We start from the raw sequence: 22809 nt of genomic DNA, 5'->3' as shown, positions 1-22809 counted from the left end.
ACAAGCCTAGGTTTAATCCCGTAATCGAATACCCTTCAAGGGTAAAAACATAGTGAAACATCGCTGCTCGCCGGGCACCTCGACGTTCACCTCGTTATCCGGCAATGGTAAATCAAAACAATGAAATCACATTATCAGTGCAAAAAAAGTGAAGTTGTTTGCTGGGCGTCGCAGTTCGCCCCTTGCAAACCTTAATAAGTAGTTAAGATTGTTGATAGTTTGCACGAAATAGTTTTTTGAGACTGCAAACTCTAAGTGATTCGAACGTACGATATCCAGTCAACATCACATCTCGATCATCGGAAATGATCAGGTATTTAGTCGTTGAGCCAAATCACATAAAATTAGTCCCTCGAGCCGTACCACACATTTGCTACCTTTACGCTCAAATCACATTTATCCTTCCATCCGATCGAACAAAGAGTGTTTTGGAAATGACACCCATGCTTTTGTTTACTAAAGAGGTTTTTGACATTTGGGCTAATTTTCGCTTAAGGCCACCTTCAGTCTCAAAATTAATAAAATATTATGACTACGATGAGTATGGATAGTACAAGATTAAGTTAAAGGTGTGGTAAACTTTGGCCAGTGCCTGCTCTACACATAAAAAAAACAATTAGGGTTTTCACAGTCGCCATATATATATAAACACCTTTCCAGGGAGGACAAAATGTTAGAGACATGCGAAGCCCCTGGCCATTCCCTCCTTAGAGAGGTCCTGCGACACTACATTGCCGCACCTTTATATTCAACTTTGAATTAAGTTAACTGCAAATATTCGTGTATATAATGAGTCTTCCAGGTGAGTATTATATGATACTAAGGAGTATTGAAATATTTGGCTTTTCGTTTGAATGGTTAGAGGTAGTAAATTCGGAGATGTTTACAACTTTATAATTCACCATCATGTCGAGAATAATTAGCAAGAGCTGTCGAATTTTTCAACATAACAAATATGTAAAATTAGCAAAATTTGCAGTTTTATGAATTTCTATTTGAAATATATGTAAAAAACTTTGAACTAAGGATAAGATGAAGCTAGCAGTGCGTCACAACCTTCCTAATGTGTGTAAATAAATATGTATGTATAAAAGATGAAAGATATAAAGCAATATACAGCTTGGTTCATGATATTTGCTGCCTGTGGCTTAACTAAGATAATATAACTGAGTTCTAAGTTAATTAAAGCTTATTTAACCCGTGAACATTGGGTCACTTTAAACTTATGGCTGGATTTCTTTAGAACTGTTAAGACTTCAGTAGTTCCACTAATACATTTCCAGTATGTGCTGTGTTTTCATGGAAGACGCATGTGTAATGTACTTTTTGTATTCAATTTTCTCCATACCATTAGCAAAAATCTTTGTATAGGGTTTAACACCAACGTAAGAGAAAATGAATGGGTGGTGATGTGGATTTACAATTCCTGAGATCTAGACAATTGGGGTATGTTGATAGATTTACTTGCTACTAACAGATGACGCCACGGCCACAAATGAAACCATCTGCATCTGTTATCACCAGGCGTTTATTGCCGTTCTACAGTTAGCGTTCGTCTATAGGTAGCGCCACGTCCCAAACTGAAGCGATCTGCATATCTTATCGTCAGATGTTATACTACTGTTCCACGAATGGCGCTGACGTAATCTTGGAGCCCCTTGAAGAATTTTCCGTATTTCTGTAGTTCTACGTGACTCCGGTCTTTGATGTTGAGAAGTGAGGCACGTAAACACGTGCGGTAATGCTAGTAATTAATTTTAAAGGGAGTTTTCCCCCTTGAAACGTGAAAAGGTAAGTTTTTAAAAAATTATTCAAACTGTTCTATTGCGCATACTCGTGTAATATGGCTCCGAATCAAAATGCAACGCCAAGTTCGATCAATATTATATGTGATGTGACGTAAATGAAACGCCATGGTGTTCACTAAATATTTACCCATGTAGAAAATGTTGTTTTAAGTAGTGTGAATGTGGAAAGTAAGACATTTTGAGTGTTTTGTGGTAATCTGCACTGCAAATCTGGATTTTCTAATAAATGTATACGATACACGCAGGTGCGTACGCAGACGTAGTAATAATGTTAACTGAGCCTGCTCCATTGTTGTTGACTTACTCGAAATGGTTTTCATAAAATGGTGTTTTACCACGTTGTTTTCCCACATTTCGGCCTATAAGTGAGGCCGAAAAAACCAAAAAATCCATAGGAATTTAACTAGAATGATGACTAAGGTTGGAAATACGACTCTTACGTTTTATTTGCATTTTTGCATGGCCTAGTCTAGCGTCCATAATGACTGGCGCCAAACCACCATTTTGTGCGCACATTACTATTTGTGTTGCATGTGCATGCGTTTCCAAAAAATACAAATCAAACGCATTTATTTGGGATTTAAAATTTTTCGTCTGTGTTTTCGATTTTTCCGCCAGATAATCTTCCGATACTTATCCTCTTTGTTCCATTATGATCTAATAAAAATATTGATTTTCAAGCCCCCACAATCCACAACTAACATGAAACCAATTTCTGATTTAACCAATGTTATTGTACAGGGCGATATCCTATCATCCTTTGCAAAACGAATCCGCTAGGGCTCTATTATTGTCAACTAATGTCTAGTTGTTCGAAACATTAATTTAGGTCCTTAATTAGGTCGTTTTTACCCAAGTGACTAGTACAAATAAATATTTAAAATTTTTTGATTGTATCTCATTTTGTGTATTATTTATTTTTTTAGGTAGTTTAATGAATATTTATTTTCGTCTACAGTTGGTCCACAGAAATGAGCTAGAAGGTCATTCTTAAATTTAGATTATTTATCAATTTAAATAACCAGGTAGGTATATGGTTTTACTATGACCTTCAACATAATTTTCAAGGAACCTTTTCTTTAAGGTCAATATAGGCAAATTCTTACTCTTAAGAAATACTTATGTTTAAATTAATTAAATTCCACTTAGTTTAATAGAAATATAACTATGTCAATTTTGTAATCCAGGCTTGACATTTACTTATATATCAATTTCCCAAATAACTATGCTTATGGTAAAGCTTGGTTTGGTACTTCGATGATATCGCCTTTAGTGTAAATAGAACAAAGTCATGGTAATTTTTCGATGTATTTGAAACCTACCATAAAATTTTATCGTCATGTGTGACTTAGAAATATTATAGTCTATAAGGGACATCTCTGCCAATTTTTGTTGCTTGTTGATCTCAAACAATCTATAAAATATCTAATAATCTTAGAAATATATTAAATTTAGAAATGTACATCACTGGATAAAATACGGCAAAAGGATAACTGATTTGAACCAGGTGCACTGCTGAATCTTGACAAAATCACTTACATTTTATGTGGAATTGAACTCTCAACAATTACTTCTCCATAAGGGAAAATAGCTACTGAATAAAATTTAATAAAGTATGAGCCAAAATATTCTTAATTCTTGAAATTTAAATTTTTTCACTACATTGCATATTGCTTGGCTTGAATCACAATTAAACTAACTCAACTACAACTTCCTAAGGTTTGAAAATAATGTTTATTATTTTACCTTTTCTTATGAAAATGTATTGCTTTCACTCTATTGTACTTTCCCTGATCTCCCTAGAGCTCTTCATTTTAGAAACTTTGAGCATGTCTTGGGAACTAAAGCAATTATTTTGGTTGAGGATGTTATATGTGTACAAATATTTACTGTTTGTGCTTGTGCTATTACATAAATTGTTATGCACTTCTATCCTTCTATTTTTGAAATTTACTTTTTGGGTTGAATTACACAGGATTGCTTTGCTTTTCTCTAATTTGGATATATCACAGCATAGAATCGTTTTGTATTAACGCGATTTCCTTCACATATGTTTCTGTTCATATATTCACCAGATTCACTCAATATTTTCAAGTTAGATGACTTGCAACATTTCATAGGTAAATCAAGTTCCTGTTGGTGATACAACAAAGCTGAGAAAGCCTTATATGTACATAATAGATATTTTTTAGTTTCTATAGTTTTCCTAGAGTGGCTTTGTGTTATTACTTATTTAGTTGCTTTTTTTTAATACTGATATTTATTACTATTGATTTACAGGTGTTAAGTTTGAGTAGCAATTGTTGTTCAAATAAAACTTTGTCCTTTGAGAAGTGGTTTATATGTATATTTCTCTCAATAAAGACCATTACTTTTTTTTCTTGAATCATATAAAACGTTGGTTAGTCATAGGGTGTAAGACAATATTGTTGATCATTGTTACACATGTTTCGTTTTCATAGATCCTGTTTTTGCTGTCAAGTTCCCACCCCTTCCCAATGATAAGGAAGAAGTGCTGCTGAATTTTTTGAACACAGTGTTTAACTCAAATATTATTAAAATGATGGTAGACTTATCATTCTACAAAATATGCAATTAGTCACAAAAACTGTCAAATTCCCAAACCGGAAGCAGATACCATACATACAAGCAATTGTATTTGTTTTACCCAATGTTGACCTTGAAATTGAGTAATAAAACTTTAAAACTGAATGAAATGTCACCTGAAAATCAAATTGAAACCAATGAAACCATGGTTTTTCATGTTCGACATTTCCGCAAACCTTCGCTTTTGACAGGTAATATATCGCACATATTGACGGTCATGTCACTGCTGCTTAAAATTTGGAGCCAATCTTGGAACTTTGTCTGGCGTCAGTTAAAAAAAAAATATATATATTACTGGAACAATCTGTTATTTGTACCGTGTAGCTGCTTATCTCCATCACCAAATAATGAAGGAAATTTAATTCAATTTCTTCGCTTTGCAGTAAAAATGGTAATTGCAATGCTTAAATTTAGAATCAATTATGGTACAAATCAAAAAATATCTGCTAGAAACTATCTGCTATTAATTCCTATTTTATAAGTTACTTTTTGACTAATTTTTGCGGATAATTTTTGGTATATAATATGAAAGTTGCCCATTGTAAAGTAAATAAATATCAGTATGCAATAATAGTTTCGTTAGTTTCTGTGAAAAACGTAGGTACTTAGAAACAATATAGCAGCATAATTTCTTACAGAGAGCCCCTTCCATGGTTAAATTAAAAGCCGTGACTGTCTAATATGAACACTAACGGGAGTTCAAGCAATGGAGCTGATCAGATTACCATGGTGGTGGGTTCTCCCTCTGGAATGTCAGGACAGTCAGATGATGACGATGATCAGTGCCCTTCATCGCCAGGATCTGCTTATGAAACCAACGCCGATCTCATGGCTGCCGCCATGGGAGATGAAGTTACTGCACAATTGGCAGCAGCAGGTATGCATATTAACTCAATACTAACATTTTTATATTGTGGAAATTTGTTAAAAATTTATAAAATGGAGATAAACTGGTAACTTAATAGGTACAAATATTTATTATTTTCAATAGAAACTTTGTTTTTAAGAAATTTACAGTATATAATCTGATCCGTAAGAATTTAAGTAGATTAGTTAATGGAAATCTCTGCAAGTTCAGATAAATTGAGATGCTTAGGTAAACTTTGCCCCAAAAGTATTTAATTGGATTTCGAACAGCACCGACTGTAACTAAACTAGTAGTAGCTTGAGAGAATTTAGATCCTTCATTCACCTCAAGTGCCTATAATCAGACTTTGACGATTTAATTTTCTCCTTGGACTAGCTAGGAAAATAAATATATGTATGTTAAAAAGGTGTTTTATTCATATATAATGCAATGCAGCCTGGCAAATATTGGGGGAAAAACAAACGAATCTAAATTTCTGGATAACATTGAATTATACTTATAATGATCACTTTATAATATATCCTTTTTCTCACACCTTCACAACTCACTTTTAGATGAGAACACAATTGTGTATTTTGAACAAACGGCAATAAAAAAAATGTTTACGTTAGCCGTTGACTCATACTATTGTTTTAACTCCTATAGAAGCTTTTGATAAAGGGACATTCCATAGAGGTCCCAAGAAACTATTACATGTTTATATTGGTTGCATTGTATGATGTGTTTACGTTGATAGCATTTAGTCTTAAAATATATGATTTGATTAAATGTTATATTGGTTTTGTGAGGGAAGTTTGAAGAGATAGTATGTGTTGTTTGAAGTTCACAGTGTAGTAATAGGTATACAGAATACCAAGCAACTTCACCAAACTAAACTGCTAGACCTTTAAAAAGAATAAGGAAAATTGGGTTGTTTTATTTACCCGCTTTTTCAATTCAAAATTTGAGCATTATATTTTTTAAGACTTCTTTACAAGAATTGTGATGTTGAGTTTAAGTTTTTATTTAATCACAACCACATTTTCCTTATGTGTGTTTCTATCTTTTCAAGGTCCTGTAGGAGTAGCCGCAGCTGCTGCAATAGTATCCTCAAAGAAACGTAAAAGGCCTCATTCGTTTGAAACTAATCCTTCAATTAGAAAACGACAACAAAACAGACTGCTACGAAAGTTAAGAGTATGGTTTTGGGTATTTAATTTAAAAGCTTGGGTTTACACTCTTTTTACAGCAAACCATTGATGAGTTTGCCACTAGAGTAGGCCAACAAGCTATAGTATTGGTAGCAACCCCTGGAAAGCCCAATACCAGCTACAAAGTATTTGGCGCCAAGCCCTTGGAAGACATTATAAAAAATCTAAAAGTCACCATCATGGAGGAACTAGAGAATGCTTTGGCCCATCAAGTGAGCTATCTATCAGTAACATCAAAAACTTTTTTAATTTGAATTTCTATAGGCTCCTCCTCCAATACAAGAGGATCCAACTCTCTTTGAACTTCCTCCTTTAATTATTGATGGAATTCCAACCCCAGTGGAGAAAATGACGCAAGCGCAATTACGCGCCTTCATACCTTTGATGCTGAAGTACTCTACAGGGAGAGGTAAACCTGGATGGGGTAGAGAGTCTACAAGGCCCCCATGGTGGCCAAAAGAGTTACCTTGGGCCAATGTGAGAATGGATGCGAGAAGTGAGGATGAGAAACAGAAGGTTTGTCGTCTTTATTTTTGTTTTGTGCAATATTGGTACAGCAATTTGACATATGCAAACTAAGACGAGTAGTTTTTCAGGACCTTAACAACTTTAAATTTAATTAGTAATCGCTCTTCCTATAATTTCAGTACCCAAAATGCGTTTGACTCATTATCTTTAAATATATTTCTAATTCTGTGTTAACTGCAAAGGTTTAAAAATATTTAATTTCAGATATCTTGGACCCATGCTCTGCGGCAGATAGTGATTAATTGCTACAAATTTCACGGTAGGGAAGATCTTTTGCCTGCATTTACTGAGGAGGACGAAAAGGCCAATGCTGCTGCTACATCGAATGCGAATGTAAGTAGAAAAGATGACGCTAATCGAATTTTCAAACTGGCATTCATGGTGGGTTTCAATCAATTTGAAGAACAGCTTTACACTTCAAATTATATTATATTTGTAATGAAAATATGAAGATGTATAACTGTGATCCAACAGGAATTTCGTGTATTAATATTTGAAATTGTTTGTGTTGGAGAAGTCAGGTATCTGTGTAATACTAGGGCTTACGCCCCGCATTAAATTTGAACATGTTTTTTTAAAAGTGTAACTAATATAAACTAACAATCCAGTAAATGATATTTTTCCTCAATACTCAATATATAAATGAATAGCCAGTTAAGAACATGTTACTTAAAATTTCTAAAGTCTTCCGAGCTGGCTGTTTTGATTATCTAACCCGTAACATAATATAACAAAATGGCGCATCTCCTACTAATATTTTTCAGTGTAATTCCGTGGGTGTATTAAAAATGCACTCATCTGGCGTGCCCACCCACAAAATACAAATTCAAGCTAACGGCTCTCCCCAAATCATCGCGGCTTCTCCCGACGGGTTGTCGGGATCGTCCACGCAGGTTTGCCTCGACCCTGGAGGCTACAGTTCAGACGTGGATGTGTGTACCTTTGAATTGGCTTCTTTGATGTTGTACATTTTTAGTTGGCTCACTTTTTTATGTGTTTTTCACCTGTAGCATACTTGTCAATCCTTTAGAAGCGCTTTCCCTAAAAAAAAAATGAAGAAATAACCTCAAAAAAATATAATAACGAGGAAGATTTAAATGTGTAGCGCATGCTGCCATTTTTTAAGCCCTTAAATCTTAGTTCCAAATGTAGTAAAGTGTAGCACATTTGATTCATTGCCTACCTTGGATCTACTTGGTTTTATAGCCAAAAAACCCAGTAACTTAGTAAAATATAAATGTATCAGCGTCTGAGGAGCTCTTATTCTATTGTTTTAATTAGACATTCTCAGTTGTTTCAAATTGTTCGCAGAAAAATATATTATCTTCGTGGTATGCAGAAATAGTCAGCCTTTACCAAAACATATAATACGGAGATAAACATTGATATCGATAAGTGAAGGTTCGATGGAATCGACCCTTCTCTTACCTAACATACTATATCTTTATCTAATTTAATTAGTATCGATTAGTTCCGCTTGTTTTCCATATTAATCCGAAGATTTCTACCTTGTTGATAATATTTTTCATGTGTTTGTAGTACATCAGTGTTTCTTTTTACCTTTTATGGGTTTATTTTTTAGACTGGACGCTTGATTATTGTTTCTTTTAAGCTTTTTTCTAGTTCGATCGTAAACTTTCAGGATTGTGTGATCCACAATAATGCTGAAAGATTGCTTAGCTTTTTATTTTTTCGCTAACAATTGGTTTCTCTTACCCAGATTACTACGCAGTATACCCCAACAGTCCTACACACCATTACAAACCCAGATGGAACTGTCAGTATTGTACAGGTTGATCCCAACAACCCCATCATAACATTACCAGATGGTACTACCGCCCATGTGCAGGGTATGGCAACGGTAAGATTTTTTTAACACAAAGTGTTTTTGAATTGAGGTCTCGAAAAAAATCTTAATTTGAATTTTTAATTTGTGGTATTTACTGTTATGCATAGGATGATCATAGTAACTCTTTTTGTTTATTTCATTTTTTATTTAGTTACAATCTGGAAATGGCGACGGATCAAATGTGCATACCATACAGACCATCACTGATGGTGGCTCTCAAGGTGAGGTGGTTGACTTGAACTCAGTCGCAGAGGCCACCTTAAATTCAGACGGTCAAATCATCTTGACTGCCGAAGATGGCCATGGTAAGTTTAAGTTTTTAACTTTCAATTGTGTAAAATACGTGTGCCGATAATTGTCATTGTTCCCGTTTGTGCCAGGAGGAAAGGATATCTATATAGGTACATAAGAATGGCCAAAGAGGAAGATAAAATATTTAAGATTTCATTGAAAGTACCCTCACAGCAGGTATTGAACCGTAAACAGGACGTTTAGTAAAGCCATCCTTGTTTCGTTTACACTTAGTTCGTTGTATGTCTAATTCAATTGTATTTTGAATGCTTCAGAGATAACCCATTTTACTCTCATTTGTTTTAAAGAGATAGTGATATATGAGAAAAAATGTGGTCTGGGCGCTCTAAGACAATACTGACTACGCCTTTACAAATACGACATAATCCTCGAGAGTCAACCTTAATTTTCATAGATGACTTTAAAAAAAATTAAACTTTTTAGGTAGTACCTATAGAGTATGTTGTCGGACTCCTTCCTTTACTCTCCTAATTATAAAGTACTTACTTACTTTTTTGAATTATTTAGTGTATATAATCAGATCTAACAGTACATATACCAGGTTGCCTGTTCCCTTTTCAATGTGATCCCACTTTGCGTCCCATATTAATATGAACCTGTTTCTCCTTAAATTTTGAATAATTTGTTGATTGCCCTAGTTTGATATTTTATTGTTATCAGTTATCTTGTTATTGTGTGTAAATTCACAATTATTATTCAATTTCTTCTGTTGATTGAATTTTTAGTATTTGTTGATAAGTAGTTTTATAAACTGTTATAATATTTTAATTTAATAAACCGACACCTTCTTTCGTTTCTTTAAATGTTTCTTTTGTTTGGTTTTGAAAAGTGTCTAAAAGAAACATATTTTGTTAATAACTGAACTTTATCGTAAAATGTTTATATATAAATATTTTTGCACTCCTGGTACAAAACATCATCCTAAAACTCACGTTTAAATTTTGTTACGGAAGCAACCCTGAATACTGAGGGTCAAATTATATTGACTGGTGAAGATGGACAGGGTATGTATGATTTTATATGACTTTCCATTATACGCATTTCAATAGGGTTTTGATATTATAAGTTGAAACTATTAGTCAAATATTTGAAAACAATGTTTGTTTGTAAAGAAAGAAAAATATAATGCAGGTCCCATTGGTAATTATTTTAAAAATAAATGTTAAGAGAACCAAAAATGACCAGTGATTAAGATTTGATTTCGATTTAGAAAATGCTTAAAGATGGCTCACTTTGCTACCTTGATTTCCAATATATTTTAATTATATTTGTTGAAACGTTTTTACGTGTAATATTCTAAGCTTTAAAACAAACATTGCTTCATATGTGTGTAGTCTTCAAACTATGATCAGTTTTGTTGACAAATGCGTGGTATTACTTTATTATTAGTGAGCACACAATGTGTTACTAGACAATACTTTAGAAGGAGTTGTTCTTATATAAGGTGTTCTGAAATTAGGTGATCAAAGTAAAAAATGTGAAATGTTTTATTTAGCAAAGTAGTATTATGTTTAATTGATGATGAATGTTGACCATCTAATTTGGAAACATCATATAAAAATCTGTAATTTAAGGTTAGATATGTATTTATTATTTACAATGCCTCATTTCGTCTGTTAACGTGTAGTATACTTAAGTTTACTTTCGATGTTATCGTTGATACCTAATGTTATGATGCATGTATTATGTGAATTTTGGAGTTTTTTCTGTATTTAGATATCTCCATAATTACCAAATACAGTGCGTTACTAAAGCATTTAGAATGATAATTAAAAATCAGAAGTCTCCGTTTTAAGAAACAATTTTACTTTCATACTTACCCACAGTGGTTTATGTCAAATGCGTCCGTACTGTAGAAGCATGTTTGACTGCCTTTTTCTTTTAAATATATCTTTAAAAAGGGTCGTAATCGCTTCATATTTGACTATTTTTAATTGTAAGTATCCCAGACTTCTGTATATTCATAATGTCAAATTCATCAGGACTCCATATCATAGCGATTTGAAGTTTACGACTCTATTCTAGGGTGTAGCATAGAATGTTTTTATTTTGCGAGTAATTTTTACATTGCTTCTGAGTGACATATTTAAATTTTGCTTAATTTTTTTCTCTGACATTGCAGTGAGCGGTGTCATAACAGTGCCAGTTTCTGCGTCAATGTACCAAACTATGGTAGCTAATATTCAGCACCTACACACCAACAGCGACGGTACCGTTTGTGTTACACCGGTAGTACAAGTACCAAAGGTAAAGGTAAATACCGTGAATGTGTTTTTTTTTTGGTTTAGTTCTTTAGTTAGGTGTTGGGTTATAATTTTTAAATATCAGTTTTAATACGCATTTTTTTTACTTAAGTAAATTTTTAAGGATGTAACAAGGATTTGCTTTAAAATAGGTGGAACCAAACAACGGCGACAGTATCGAAACCTTGACGGTCACCCCGAGTGGTCTTAATACACATACCATGATGATACAGGGTTCAGGTAGCGACGGGCCCCAAGTATTGCAGGTTCTCTCCCTCAAAGATGCTACTGTCCTCACTAAAGCTATGCAAGGCATCACTGATGTAAAAACTGAGGAAACCATCATAAGTGACCAATAGATATAAGAACCTTAGGTAAACTTTTGTGGTGAAATATTCCCTAGTAGGTGTAGGTCCGTGAAGGTTCCTAAAGGTAACAGCCTACACTTGGGGTTGATTCCGAGTCACGTGCGGCTCTTTTTCCTCTGAAGATGTCGAGAAACAGTTACCAAAGAGAGACATGTGCTAAAGAGTCGAAGGTAATGGCTCAAAAGAGACCCGATTCGGGAGTCGTTAAAAGCCTTATTGCGATTTGTATTAGTTCTTCCTAAATTAAGGTTGAACATAATCTTAAAAATATCTATATAAAATGTCTGACAGCAATATATCTTAGGTAGGGAATTGCTCAAGTTTAAGGAGAAGTAGTACAAATTTCTGTTATTAACATTCGACAATGCGCAGTGGATTTTAATGGCCTCTCTGGGTTTGTCAAATGTTAATTGTTTTCGGGTGATATATAAAGGTAGTGAATAATGAAATAGCTCCAAAGATAATTTTTGGGGCTACTTCGTTATTAACTTTCTTTAGAAATGATGTGATATGTAGTGAATAACGAAATAACTACAAATATAGTTTTGGAGCTGTTTCGTTATGAGCTTACTACGAAAACGATGTGATATTTGAATTTCTAACAGCTTCAGCTAGAAACAACAGTTCAAGTGTCTGTTACTAGTGGGAATCTTGGTAATTATTGCGTAATTTAATGTACAGAATTATTATATTTGGGGTATTTTTGGCCTTATTGGTCGGAACATGTTATTAGTTTGATTTTATCAAATTTCCCACATTACGGTAGAACGTATAATTTTGTTTTTATTATTGTTTTATTTTATTTTTACACCGTTTGTTTACACTTTTTTATACAAATTGACTGAGTTATTATGTACATTATTAATTTTTTTACATACGTTGTTAATTTGTTTTCATACATTTTTCTCTCATCAAAGAATGGACCAGTTTATTTAATTTTCCGCCTTGCCTATAAGGCCAGAAATAGTAGTTGTTCAACTCCTTATGTGTATATAATTACGTTGATAAGCTTTGTTAGTTATAAAAGTATAACGTAATATTAGATGTAATTCATAGGTACGTTGTTCTGAAGATATATTGAAAACATTCAAAAAATATCAATTTTACTATTTTTCGTAATACGCTATTTTCCATCGTATAAATGATGAAGGAAAATTAATCGAGGATAATAAAAAATGCCAGAACTACCAGGTGTTTTTAATATATCTCAATATTGACTTGTAAAAAGCATTTCTTACGTAAACTAAGAGCTGTTGTTACAAGGATTTATTCTGTAATTTGAAGTGAAAGGAGGTAGGTTAGTGACGGCCACCTTTCACAATAAAAATAGCTGAGATATTGACGGGTGTTCAAAATGCAGAATAGGGTATATCGATGTCCTAATGTTTGAATGATGTTGCTTAATCCTGATCTGAATAAAATTAGGATCTGATTATACAAAGTGAATTACATTTTTCCAGAAATATTGAATGCTAAATTCAGAGTAAGAATGACCTGTGGTTAGAAGTTCAGTTGCTATTTGATTAGCAGGTTTGGAAAACATGCAGGATGCTGCAAACTCGTCTGTAAATACGGAAATCTTGAAAAAATTAAGAAATTTGAGTTTGGTGCAATTGGGACAAATGGACATATTCAAATGACTAGATGTTGTGTTACCATATATTTTCAAAATTAGCAAAATTCCGAATTTTTGACGAACCAAAGATTGGCAGAGATGTTATTAGCATGGAAGATGTTATAGTGCAATATATTTTTTGTGGCATCCTGTACATTCGGTTTTCATTTTCGAAATTCATTAAAGAACCTCTTGATTAAAGTTACTATTTTCATTATCATTGGTTGCAATAGAGAAGAAATACTTATCATAGAAAGGTTAATCGATCTCGAAACTTTTATCTGATCAGATGAAAACGTAACGACGATTCACACTTATGTCCATGTAGTCGAGTTATTAAAGACGTATTCGAACATTTAGCTAAGTGATTTTCCTATGATAAGTATTTGCTGGATAGTTTTAGAGCTTAACGCATCTGCAGGCAAATGTGTTGAAATATACATTGAGCATAATATAATTTTAAATAAATGATTTTGCTCTGTATACGGAGATCCTTCGCTAGTTCTTACTAACTGTAAAAAACAGAAGCAGTTTTATTATATTTTTTCTACAAAAAGCCGTAGATTGTAGTGAGATATTAATTCCGAACACGAAATGAATCCACTTTCATTCAGTTTATGATTTAAATGTGTTTTTCTAATTTCCTACATAATTTTGAATCCAACCAAAATTTTCAGTATTGGGAAGATGCCGTAAGAATATTGGTACTTATGTACCTATATTATTCCAATTTTTATAATAATTATTCTATAAGTTGTCACAGGGTTTAATAAAATAATTTGTTAAATACTTACTATTAAAATGGTCACTTGAAATAAACAACGACACGAGGCGCTTTGAAACGTTATTCGTGCAAATTTCATACCTATACTACTAGGACGTCAGTAGTAATTAATGATTAATGTAAACTCTTCGAAATATAAGTTAAAATATGGCAAATTTCGAGTTATGTATAGTTGTTTTGGTAGTAAATTACGTGTTGTTTTTGAATTTCCCTCATAAGTGTGTATTGTTGTAAAGTTCACGAAACGCACTGTGTATGTATTTGCTGATTTCTTACTAGGACTGTCTTTGTTTTGTAAAAATAATGGGATACCAAAGAGTTTTAATACTTAGTTGACTTATCTAGAATTCAGTTTTGGTTTTGGGTAAAAGTAATAGTTATCGTATTTAATTGCGAATTTCTGTGCCAATTTATTATTTCAGGCTATATTTTGCATTACACTGTTACGCATTGAAGATCAGAAGTAATAACATATTACTTAGTAAGTATCCGGTCTCACTAAGAAAAACTAACTAAACAAATCATGTGGGTCTGTCAACAGTATTGCCATATATGCGTCGGACCGGAAACTTATTAAGTAATTTGCTATATTATTAAAGGAGCTTTTTATGTTAACCATTATTGCCTAAGGGAGACCTTTTCGTTCTGAGCCGCAGCCGAAGGGTGCAAGTCTCCAGAACATGTAATGGCCATAAAAAACGATTATATAATACTATATTTCGTCCACGGCCATTGTCCATTACCAACGATAAAATCTACTAAAACTTTAGTAATAGTAGACTTTAAAAATTCGACTTTACTTATTCGCTGCAATTAAGCAACGCGGCGCCCAACGTCAATTGAGATCACGATGTTGTGCATTATAATGGGCGACCGCCTTGCTATGGAAACATATCTATCTTAAATTACCAGCGGGAGTGAAGACAATCTTGCAGATCCCTCTTTATTCCCTCTGACACTATATCACTCTTATTTAACTTGAATCAACAAGCTGAATATTGGTTCATTATTAGGTGGTCGTGGACAATCTCTATTTTCGTGAATTACGCACAAAAATCATAATACTAAAATAACTATTTTTCAGTTTTCCATCTAGGCATACATATGTTATTTATCGCCCAGCAAACACAGAGGGCCGGCGGACTATTACAAGTCGTTCTATTACGTTTTATGCGTAGGGCCAGTACGTTTGTGTTTGCTAGGGTATCTTTTGATTTGTAACGACTGTCTTTTCATTGTAAAAAAATGCCAAGGTCCTAATAAGTGTTGTATTTTATGTAAAGACCGAATCTAAACATTAGATCGTAGTTGTAATTCAAGTGTATATCAAATATGCAATGGTCAGTGTAAAATTGTTTTTATGACGATTATGTTTTTTAATTGTGAAATATAGAATGTAAATAAACGTCTTGAAGTGTTTTCCTGTCACAAAGGTAAGACTTATTTGGTTTTTGAAGCATTTCGGTGCACGATATGTCACATATTTTACAATAAAAATTGTTCCTGGTTACTTAATACCAAGTAATAAGTTCTTTAAACTTTACATTTTTTGGAGTTTGTGGACTCGGCTAATTCGGTTTTCGGATGTGCATGAATGTTGCATCGTTTCGGAGTTAAATCCTAACATAACCGTAAAATAATTTTAGGAAATTGCGAGATTTGCGGTGCAGCTACAACGTTCGGATAATGTTCAGCAAATAACATAGGTCTATAAATAAAGAACAGGGTATCTGTCGCAAGAATATATATTTTAATCACAAATAAATAAATATAAAAAGTACATATCTTATATAAACAAAAAATACACTCAGACAGGCTTTTAACACGTACATACCACAAGCATGTTTTCGAACACAGATATGTAGGTATATCTTAGAGGCTATATTTGGCAATATATTCTGTCAAGTTGGCACTTACATTAAAAAATCCAAAAAAATGCTTTCGTCAAACATATTTAGTTAACTGCGCGTAAAATTCTTGCAAACACACGTGAAGCTGCGTAAAGGTCGGCCTTTCTTCTGAACTCATCGCCCAACAATAAGCCATTACTGCAAACCTGAAATTTATAGAAACGAAAAACTTCTATTACATTGCACTGTTTTTTTTTTTTTAATCTACTTACAATTCATCGGGACAATTAATAGGCTGCGCCAACCTATACCCATCCTTCAAATAAGCAGCCATTTCGAAAGGGTCTATTTCAATATAAGGCTGTTGAGCCAAGGTGGTGAGCTCCCACAGCAAAACTCCGAAAGACCAAACGTCTGACGCCGGTGTGAAGGTTTTGTGAAGCAGACTTTCCAACGCTAACCATTTGACAGGCCTGTTTTCGTTGTCCCCTAGGCAATGATAGTCCGAAGGGAAAAGATCTCTGGATAGGGCGTTATCTGCCACTTGCACGTTCAATTTATCATCAACTCTGATAATATAGGAAGTTGTACGTAGTACCTTCCGCTAACGTAACTAGAATTACTTACACACAATTGCGGGCAGCCAAGTCTTTATGTAGCAAATGCTTTTTGTGCAAATATTGCATTCCTTTGATAATCTGTAGGGCCATATGAACTACTTCCTGCGTCGTTAGAGTGTGGTGAACTCCTTCAGAAGAAACCTTACATTTTTGCAAAAATATTTTCAAATTTTTATTATTATTAAAGGGGAATAGTAAAAACGGGGTGGTGTGGTCTTCAATAGACACCCTTAATATGCTTAAAATATTTTTGTGGGTAAGGGAATACATGGCCATGCCCTCTTGAAGAAGTAGGGATATTTGCACTTGGCTGGCATGGTCTGCTACAGTCTTTATTATTACAGTCTCTTCCATTCCTTCCTCATTGGTATATGAGCCTTGGTAGACTCTTCCAAATGTTCCTTCTAATATTATGTTGTTTAAACGAACTCTACACCTAAAATTAAGCAATTATTTGATCTGCTTTTGTGTTTGAAATCAATGAAGTAACCTCTGTATAGTCAACTCAGTAATTCGTTCTTGCAGATCCTTAGACCTATCATCTAACAAAGAATAACTAGGCATTCTTCTAAAACTACCATAAGATGATGCATTGACACTGTTTCTTGGAAGGGCAGCCAAAAAGGTCGTAGTGGTGGTAGTAGTAGGACCGCTCCCCCCACTTTCTGTGGACCTGCTTTTCTTATCTTTAATGTAACTTACAGTTACTAATATTCCTAATAAGCTTATAAGCAACACTGCACAACACATTGCTATGTAAAAAATGCTTGATGAATTTGCAAACTGAGGTAAAGTGTTGAGTGTGACATAACTCTCTACATCTTCATTGAGACAAGTTTTTCTGCGAGAAAACGTTAGAGACTGGGTATTATCATTAGGGAATGTGATGTTAAGAATTATGGCAATATGCACATCAGCATCTACAAGACCTGAACATGGGAAGCTGACAATGAAAGTTTGAGTTGCAGAGGGGATGTAACCAGATGAGGAGATATTGAGGTGAGTTTTGGGGATTGCTCCAATATTGGATGTTTTTACTTTGATTGAATATGGGATCTAAAATGTAATAGCAAAATTATTGGGGAAGTTGTGTCAGTATTCATTCACAGCCTACCTGTTGACCGCCAGTGTTCTCCCATGTAAAATATAAATCATTGACTGATGGAGGAACCAATAAAGTAAAGTTTAAAGCATAAGTACTAATCAGATCATCTCTTATATAATACATTTCTGCTGGTAAACCTAAAAGGGTTTGAAATGTGTGTAAATCAGTCCTGTCATTTGTGATATTAAGGCTACTACTACTCATATGATTACGAATAACCATACAATAACTAGGGGTTTTATTAAATCATTTGCCAAAGAACTATTTTTTAGGACAATTACGTTCATTTCAGATTTCTAGCTAATATGCTTTTTTAAGTTGTTGCTTGGTTACTATTTCATACCTCTCATATAGTTGACTAGATTTCCTAGTAACACTATATCGACATGGCTTATATTAATAATCCTGTCAATTTCTATATTACATATAATACCCCCAAGAAATTTTTCAATAACATGGGGTCCCTGATCAACCTATATGAGTAGGTATGAGTCTTACTTAGGGTTCATTTGACACATTTTTTCTTACTTAATATATTGTGGATGGTAGAGCAACTTACCTAAAAGTCTTTGTACTTCCTGAGAGCTTAAATATAAATTTACAGAGGCACTGCATTCTTTCAAGTAACATATTAAATTTACTAGGGTTAGGAGGAAATATAGGCCCCTCATTTTGTATTTCATTTTTCTATAGAAGATCTAAAACTCCTCAATACATGAGGCCGTAGAGGCACTCGCATTATAACGGTAAATTTGTGTGTTTTGTAACGTCCTGGTGTTGATGTTGAATGAAAATAAACAATTTCAGCAAACAACAATAAACAAATAACAACGCCCGCATTTTTGATGTTCTTGACACTTCATAATATATATTTTTTCTTAATATATTTAGAGCAGTTCAGTAGTTGTCTTTGTTTAATACTTGTAGTAAGTAGGAGAAAGCAAGATGATAAACTGGCTTTCTTCGTTAAAAATCTTTCATTTCATCAATGTGAAGTTCAACTCCAGTTACTAGTGATATTCTTTTATATAGTGTAAGATCAGAAAAAGAGAAAATATTGATTCGGTAAATGTAACTATGGCGCCAATGGAGCACAGCTAATTTGTCTAAATGATTTGAATTTTTGCGGCAATTTTCAAAACTTGGACCTGGACGCAATGCGTGGGGGTGTACCGAATTTACTTTAAAAGAAAAGTGTCTACATATTTTTGTTTAATCTGATTGAATTTTGTTTTCTATTTAGGTACTTCAGTAATTCGGGCAACTGAGGAAATCAACAGTTTGGGTAAGGCTATTTTTCACGTAACATCGGGGGAATTTTGGGAAGATTTTTCATAATTAATAAATGTAAATTTATTAACAAAATATAGAAAGAGAAACCAATTAATTTTCTAATATTCGACTACACCTCCATCCTTCTGTATAACAACTGGCCATTTTCTTCTCTTTCCTTTCTTTTTCAGTTCTGGTGAGGTATTCCAGTCCGAAAGGGAATTCCCCGCCACTTGGCCATTTAGTAGCGGCGAAAGTCGTAACTTATCCGACAGTGCGTTATCCCTAGATAGCATTTGTCATTCAATATCTTATTAATAATTCTAATAGCATAATACTAATAACTTATAAACTACTAAATCTCCAATATATATTTGTAAATATTTTGAGGGATATTTGTTTGTTCACAAGTCCTTACCCTACAAATTAAGACATGTTAAACTGTAATTGAAGAGCAACTTCCGTCAATTTATCATGATTAAATATTACTATAACTTCCATCGAAATCGATATTTTAAAAAAAGATCTTATGATAAATCTATTTTATGTTTAAATTGTAAGAGAATGTAGCCGATCGTTGACCATTTATAAGAACCGAAGATTAAAAGTCTCTATAAAGGAATTTCGTAGTTTTTGTAAACATTCTGTGGACAAATGAGGCCGAATAATAAGCATAATGTGATGCACTTACGGAGGGACGGACAGATAATTTTGTAGATGATATAAAGTTGCGAGTCACATCGGTTGAGCTAGTAATATACAGGGTGATCCAAACAGGTTGTGACAAACCTAAGAAAGTTATAGAAGGCATTGTGGTGAACAATTTTTACATAGAAACTCCACGTGGAGGTAATTTATGGCGACGCAGGGTGTAACGCTATGGATGCCTTTATAGCACGAAATCCCGGTTTAAGTCCGTTGGATTTTGTTGTCTAGGGTTACATCATTTTGAGTGGTTACAGGAGTTTCACGCACCAACAACTGTTGGGAAGAATGATGATAGCCTATGTGTTCATGCAACAAAATCCGCATATCTTAAAACGGAGGCGCGATTTAATGATTCAAAAAACACATTTTTGTAACCAGGTGGGTGTCGTCATTTTGAATCTTTATTATAATTTTTTGTGTTATTTTTAATAAAATTAATTAAATATCCAATAGTTCAAAATCCAAAGTGATTTGGTGTCAACGAGTTAATATTGTGTTTTTGAGAGAAAAATTACTCTGGATTTAAAACGGCTGATTTATGACTAGGTTTCTATATAAAATTTTTCACCGCAATATAACTTCTGCAAGTTTGGCACAACTTTTTTGCAATACGCTGTACATATGAAAGTTCACTAAATTTAACCTAAAAACGAACTTAGTTTTCACTAGGATGAACCGAAAACATACAAATACCCGCTACGATATGTAAAATAAGTCCGGCTTGGTCCCATTGGATAGAAATAGGTGATAATTTGTCGATAAATAATATTCATATGGGGGCTTTATATTTTTATGAAAGTATGAATACTAAACTTATTTGAAAACGCAGGTCATAATAATACCAAAAGAGGTATCACAGATAACTGTTAATGTATTACGTTGTTGAGCGAACGTGTGCCCTGTAATGGACAACATGAACTTTTAACTTAGTGTAATACTTAAAAAACGATCTTTTGCCCAATTCTTTTGGAAGTAATTTTTGTTTTAAAGCTTTTTTAACCATAAAACTGGATTTACTACGATAGAAATAATAAGTTATAGTCATTAGCATTCACGTTTGTAAAGATGAGAAAAATGTATCCGCCCATCTATTTTGATAAAGGTCAATACTTAAAACTAAGAAATTTGATTGAATATGATGCGTTGATGGATATAAACAGCTCATAAAAATGTGTCAGATACATCATTTAGTATGAGCATTATTAAACTGAGGCGGAATCCGAACGGATAGTCTGCTTTGGAAGGTTTGCGTTACAAGTTCATCAGGCCAGCATAGGGCATTGCCTCTTCCATCCCAAACCAAATCATCAAGAACCGTTGACACCACATAGTGATCTTGCCTACTCTTGGGAATACGCCTAGTTTATGTCTATTTCTTGTAATTTCATTTTCTTCAAGACATTTACGAGGGTTTCTTAAAAATACCTTCAAACATAAAGAGAATATTTTAATTACTGACCCGTCTAAGACATCATACTGACTCAAAACTCCCTGAAAGTATGGCCTTTGCGCAGGTACGAAAGTCCATAACAACCATTTTTAAGATTTCTTTGGTGCCGCCATGTTACTTCATTTTTCAGTTCCCCCTCGTAGTATGATAAAATTAATCATCAAAAAGTACCGGTACTTGACTATATAAACGAAGTCGAGAAGAAATGGGCCATAAAATCTCTCGAACCATGTACCGGGTGTTTATATTATTTTGTGCAATTTGTCTGTGCAAGGCTCAGATTCCCAGTTTCGGGTTCTGTCCTGACTATCTGCCTATGGCACATTTTGACATGAACCGATTCCTTGGCAAGTGGTACGAAGCTGAAAGATACTTCCAATTTAACGAAATCGCCTCTAGATGTGTGGTGACTGATTACGCGGTGGGCCCCAACGGGAAAATTTACGTGTCCAATGAAGTTACTAATAGATTGTAAGCATTACCATTTTTGATTGTTAGTTGTTCAAATTTAACATTGTTGTAGTACTGGTGTAAAACGAGTGATTGGGGGTAACATGGATTTAACAGGCAAGAAAACTGAGGGCAAGCTCATGGTGAAATATGATACAACTCCCATTTCCACAACGTCTGCCCTAACAATTTTAGATACTGATTATGACACTTACGCAGTGATTTGGAGCTGCAGTGGTTTGGGTCCATTAAACACTCGTAAGTTCTACAACTTTAACTAACTTCAATCTCTCAAGTAACTTTCTTTTGCCAGAAAATGCCTGGTTGATGACAAGAGAACGTATCCCAGATTCTCCCACTCTCCAAAAAGCTTATGGCGTTTTGGACAGGTACAAGATAAACCGCAGTTTCTTCGTTAAAACCGACCAGGAGGGATGCACTATTGCAGCTGCAGACTTAAATGCAGCTTTAGGAATTGCTTCTACTTCTACGAACGTCGATCAAACCATTGAAGGAACTGATAGCAGGGAGCGAGGTATCCTTAATGCTCGACCAGTGGCTGAGGTTTTGTTAAATAAAAATGGCAAGGCTAAAGAAAAGGTGGTTGCCCCTCTGATTGCTCAAGATGGAGATAGTAACGAATTGAAGTCTTTGCCTGCTGTGGTGGTAGAACAGGCTTCGCAACGGCTGGAAGATGGAGCTTTGGCAGTTTCCAAAGAGAACGAAAAAATAGCAGTAAAATTAGGGTCAGGTGCAGAATTGACAGTTGAAAAATTGGGTTCTTCTAAAGATCCCAAAGGATCCGCAGCTGATGGGGATCAACCAGTGGAGAAATCTAACAGTAGTTGAGAAGTTAATCTTAAAGCGGTTCTTAGAGTTTTAGAAGTTTGTTTTACATCAGTATTGAAAAGAAGAGATTATTTATTATTTTTTAGCCTAAGTACAGTTACGTGTTTTTGTGTAGTTGTTCATGTTAATTAGGCACATATTCGATTTTTCTCATAGAAAATGCATGTGTTTAGTATGTAGATTAAAGATGGTGTCCTATGGCTACTCAAGATTAATTTCTTATTTATTATCGTCATTGCAGCGTTGCAAATAACACACGACTTTACATGTTAGCGTAAATGCTGAAAAAATGTATTTTCTAACAATTAGTAAGTACCAGTGCGTCGACACTTC

The 22809-nt window shown here is 34.0% G+C and overlaps 3 protein-coding genes across 15 annotated transcripts; 2 read left to right on the top strand and 1 right to left on the bottom strand.

Moving 5' to 3' along the window:
• Nucleotides 1–1414: 1414 nt before the first annotated feature.
• Nucleotides 1415–15580, top strand: ewg (DNA-binding protein Ewg). Of its 13 annotated transcripts, none has more exons than XM_066302685.1 (13): nucleotides 1424–1791; nucleotides 4271–4310; nucleotides 5055–5292; nucleotides 6335–6459; nucleotides 6512–6685; nucleotides 6738–6989; nucleotides 7206–7334; nucleotides 7766–7933; nucleotides 8722–8862; nucleotides 9002–9155; nucleotides 10116–10166; nucleotides 11285–11415; nucleotides 11558–15580. In XM_066302685.1, the coding sequence occupies exons 3-13, from the start codon at nucleotides 5097–5099 to the stop codon at nucleotides 11762–11764; spliced, it is 1728 nt and encodes a 575-aa protein (XP_066158782.1). In that variant the 5' UTR covers nucleotides 1424–1791; nucleotides 4271–4310; nucleotides 5055–5096; the 3' UTR covers nucleotides 11765–15580. The 13 variants fall into 13 exon arrangements, with proteins under 13 accessions (XP_066158781.1, XP_066158782.1, XP_066158780.1 ...); XM_066302683.1 differs by lacking the exon at nucleotides 1424–1791 and adding an exon at nucleotides 1830–2053; XM_066302686.1 differs by lacking the exon at nucleotides 1424–1791 and adding an exon at nucleotides 2069–2228.
• Nucleotides 15581–15901: 321 nt separating this feature from the next.
• dnt (tyrosine-protein kinase Dnt) lies at nucleotides 15902–18605 on the bottom strand. The gene is made up of 6 exons (XM_066301915.1): nucleotides 18307–18605; nucleotides 17757–17884; nucleotides 17133–17698; nucleotides 16650–17078; nucleotides 16295–16591; nucleotides 15902–16228 (listed from the first exon to the last, which is right to left on the bottom strand). The coding sequence occupies exons 1-6, from the start codon at nucleotides 18428–18430 to the stop codon at nucleotides 16117–16119; spliced, it is 1656 nt and encodes a 551-aa protein (XP_066158012.1). The 5' UTR covers nucleotides 18431–18605; the 3' UTR covers nucleotides 15902–16116.
• A 2777-nt stretch (nucleotides 18606–21382) lies between these two features.
• LOC136350345 (apolipoprotein D-like) lies at nucleotides 21383–22685 on the top strand. Its single transcript, XM_066301914.1, has 3 exons — nucleotides 21383–21648; nucleotides 21701–21885; nucleotides 21941–22685. The coding sequence occupies exons 1-3, from the start codon at nucleotides 21383–21385 to the stop codon at nucleotides 22474–22476; spliced, it is 987 nt and encodes a 328-aa protein (XP_066158011.1). The 3' UTR covers nucleotides 22477–22685.
• The last annotated feature ends 124 nt before the right edge of the window (nucleotides 22686–22809 follow it).

The sequence above is a fragment of the Euwallacea fornicatus genome, chromosome 3 (assembly GCF_040115645.1).
Source record: "Euwallacea fornicatus isolate EFF26 chromosome 3, ASM4011564v1, whole genome shotgun sequence".
NCBI classification, from domain to species: Eukaryota; Metazoa; Arthropoda; class Insecta; order Coleoptera; family Curculionidae; genus Euwallacea; species Euwallacea fornicatus.
The sequence above is the reverse complement of the archived record's forward strand: the minus strand, read 5'-3'. Positions and strand labels throughout refer to the sequence as shown.

Bases quoted from the DNA above. Each gene is read 5' to 3' on its own strand.
- dnt (XM_066301915.1), bottom strand. From the start codon at position 18,430: ATGAAATACAAAATGAGGGGCCTATATTTCCTCCTAACCCTAGTAAAT. The intron at 17,885-18,306 runs GTAAGTTGCTCT...AAACCCTTTTAG, and splicing joins GGAAGTACAAAGACTTTTAG to GTTTACCAGCAGAAATGTAT. The intron at 17,079-17,132 runs GTTACTTCATTG...GCTTAATTTTAG, and splicing joins ACTGAGTTGACTATACAGAG to GTGTAGAGTTCGTTTAAACA.
- ewg (XM_066302684.1), top strand. From the start codon at position 5,097: ATGAACACTAACGGGAGTTCAAGCAATGGAGCTGATCAGATTACCATG. The intron at 7,335-7,765 runs GTAAGTAGAAAA...AATATTTTTCAG, and splicing joins CTGCTACATCGAATGCGAAT to TGTAATTCCGTGGGTGTATT. The intron at 11,416-11,557 runs GTAAATACCGTG...GCTTTAAAATAG, and splicing joins TACAAGTACCAAAGGTAAAG to GTGGAACCAAACAACGGCGA.
- LOC136350345 (XM_066301914.1), top strand. From the start codon at position 21,383: ATGGGCCATAAAATCTCTCGAACCATGTACCGGGTGTTTATATTATTT. The intron at 21,649-21,700 runs GTAAGCATTACC...ACATTGTTGTAG, and splicing joins AATGAAGTTACTAATAGATT to TACTGGTGTAAAACGAGTGA. The intron at 21,886-21,940 runs GTAAGTTCTACA...TTCTTTTGCCAG, and splicing joins TTTGGGTCCATTAAACACTC to AAAATGCCTGGTTGATGACA.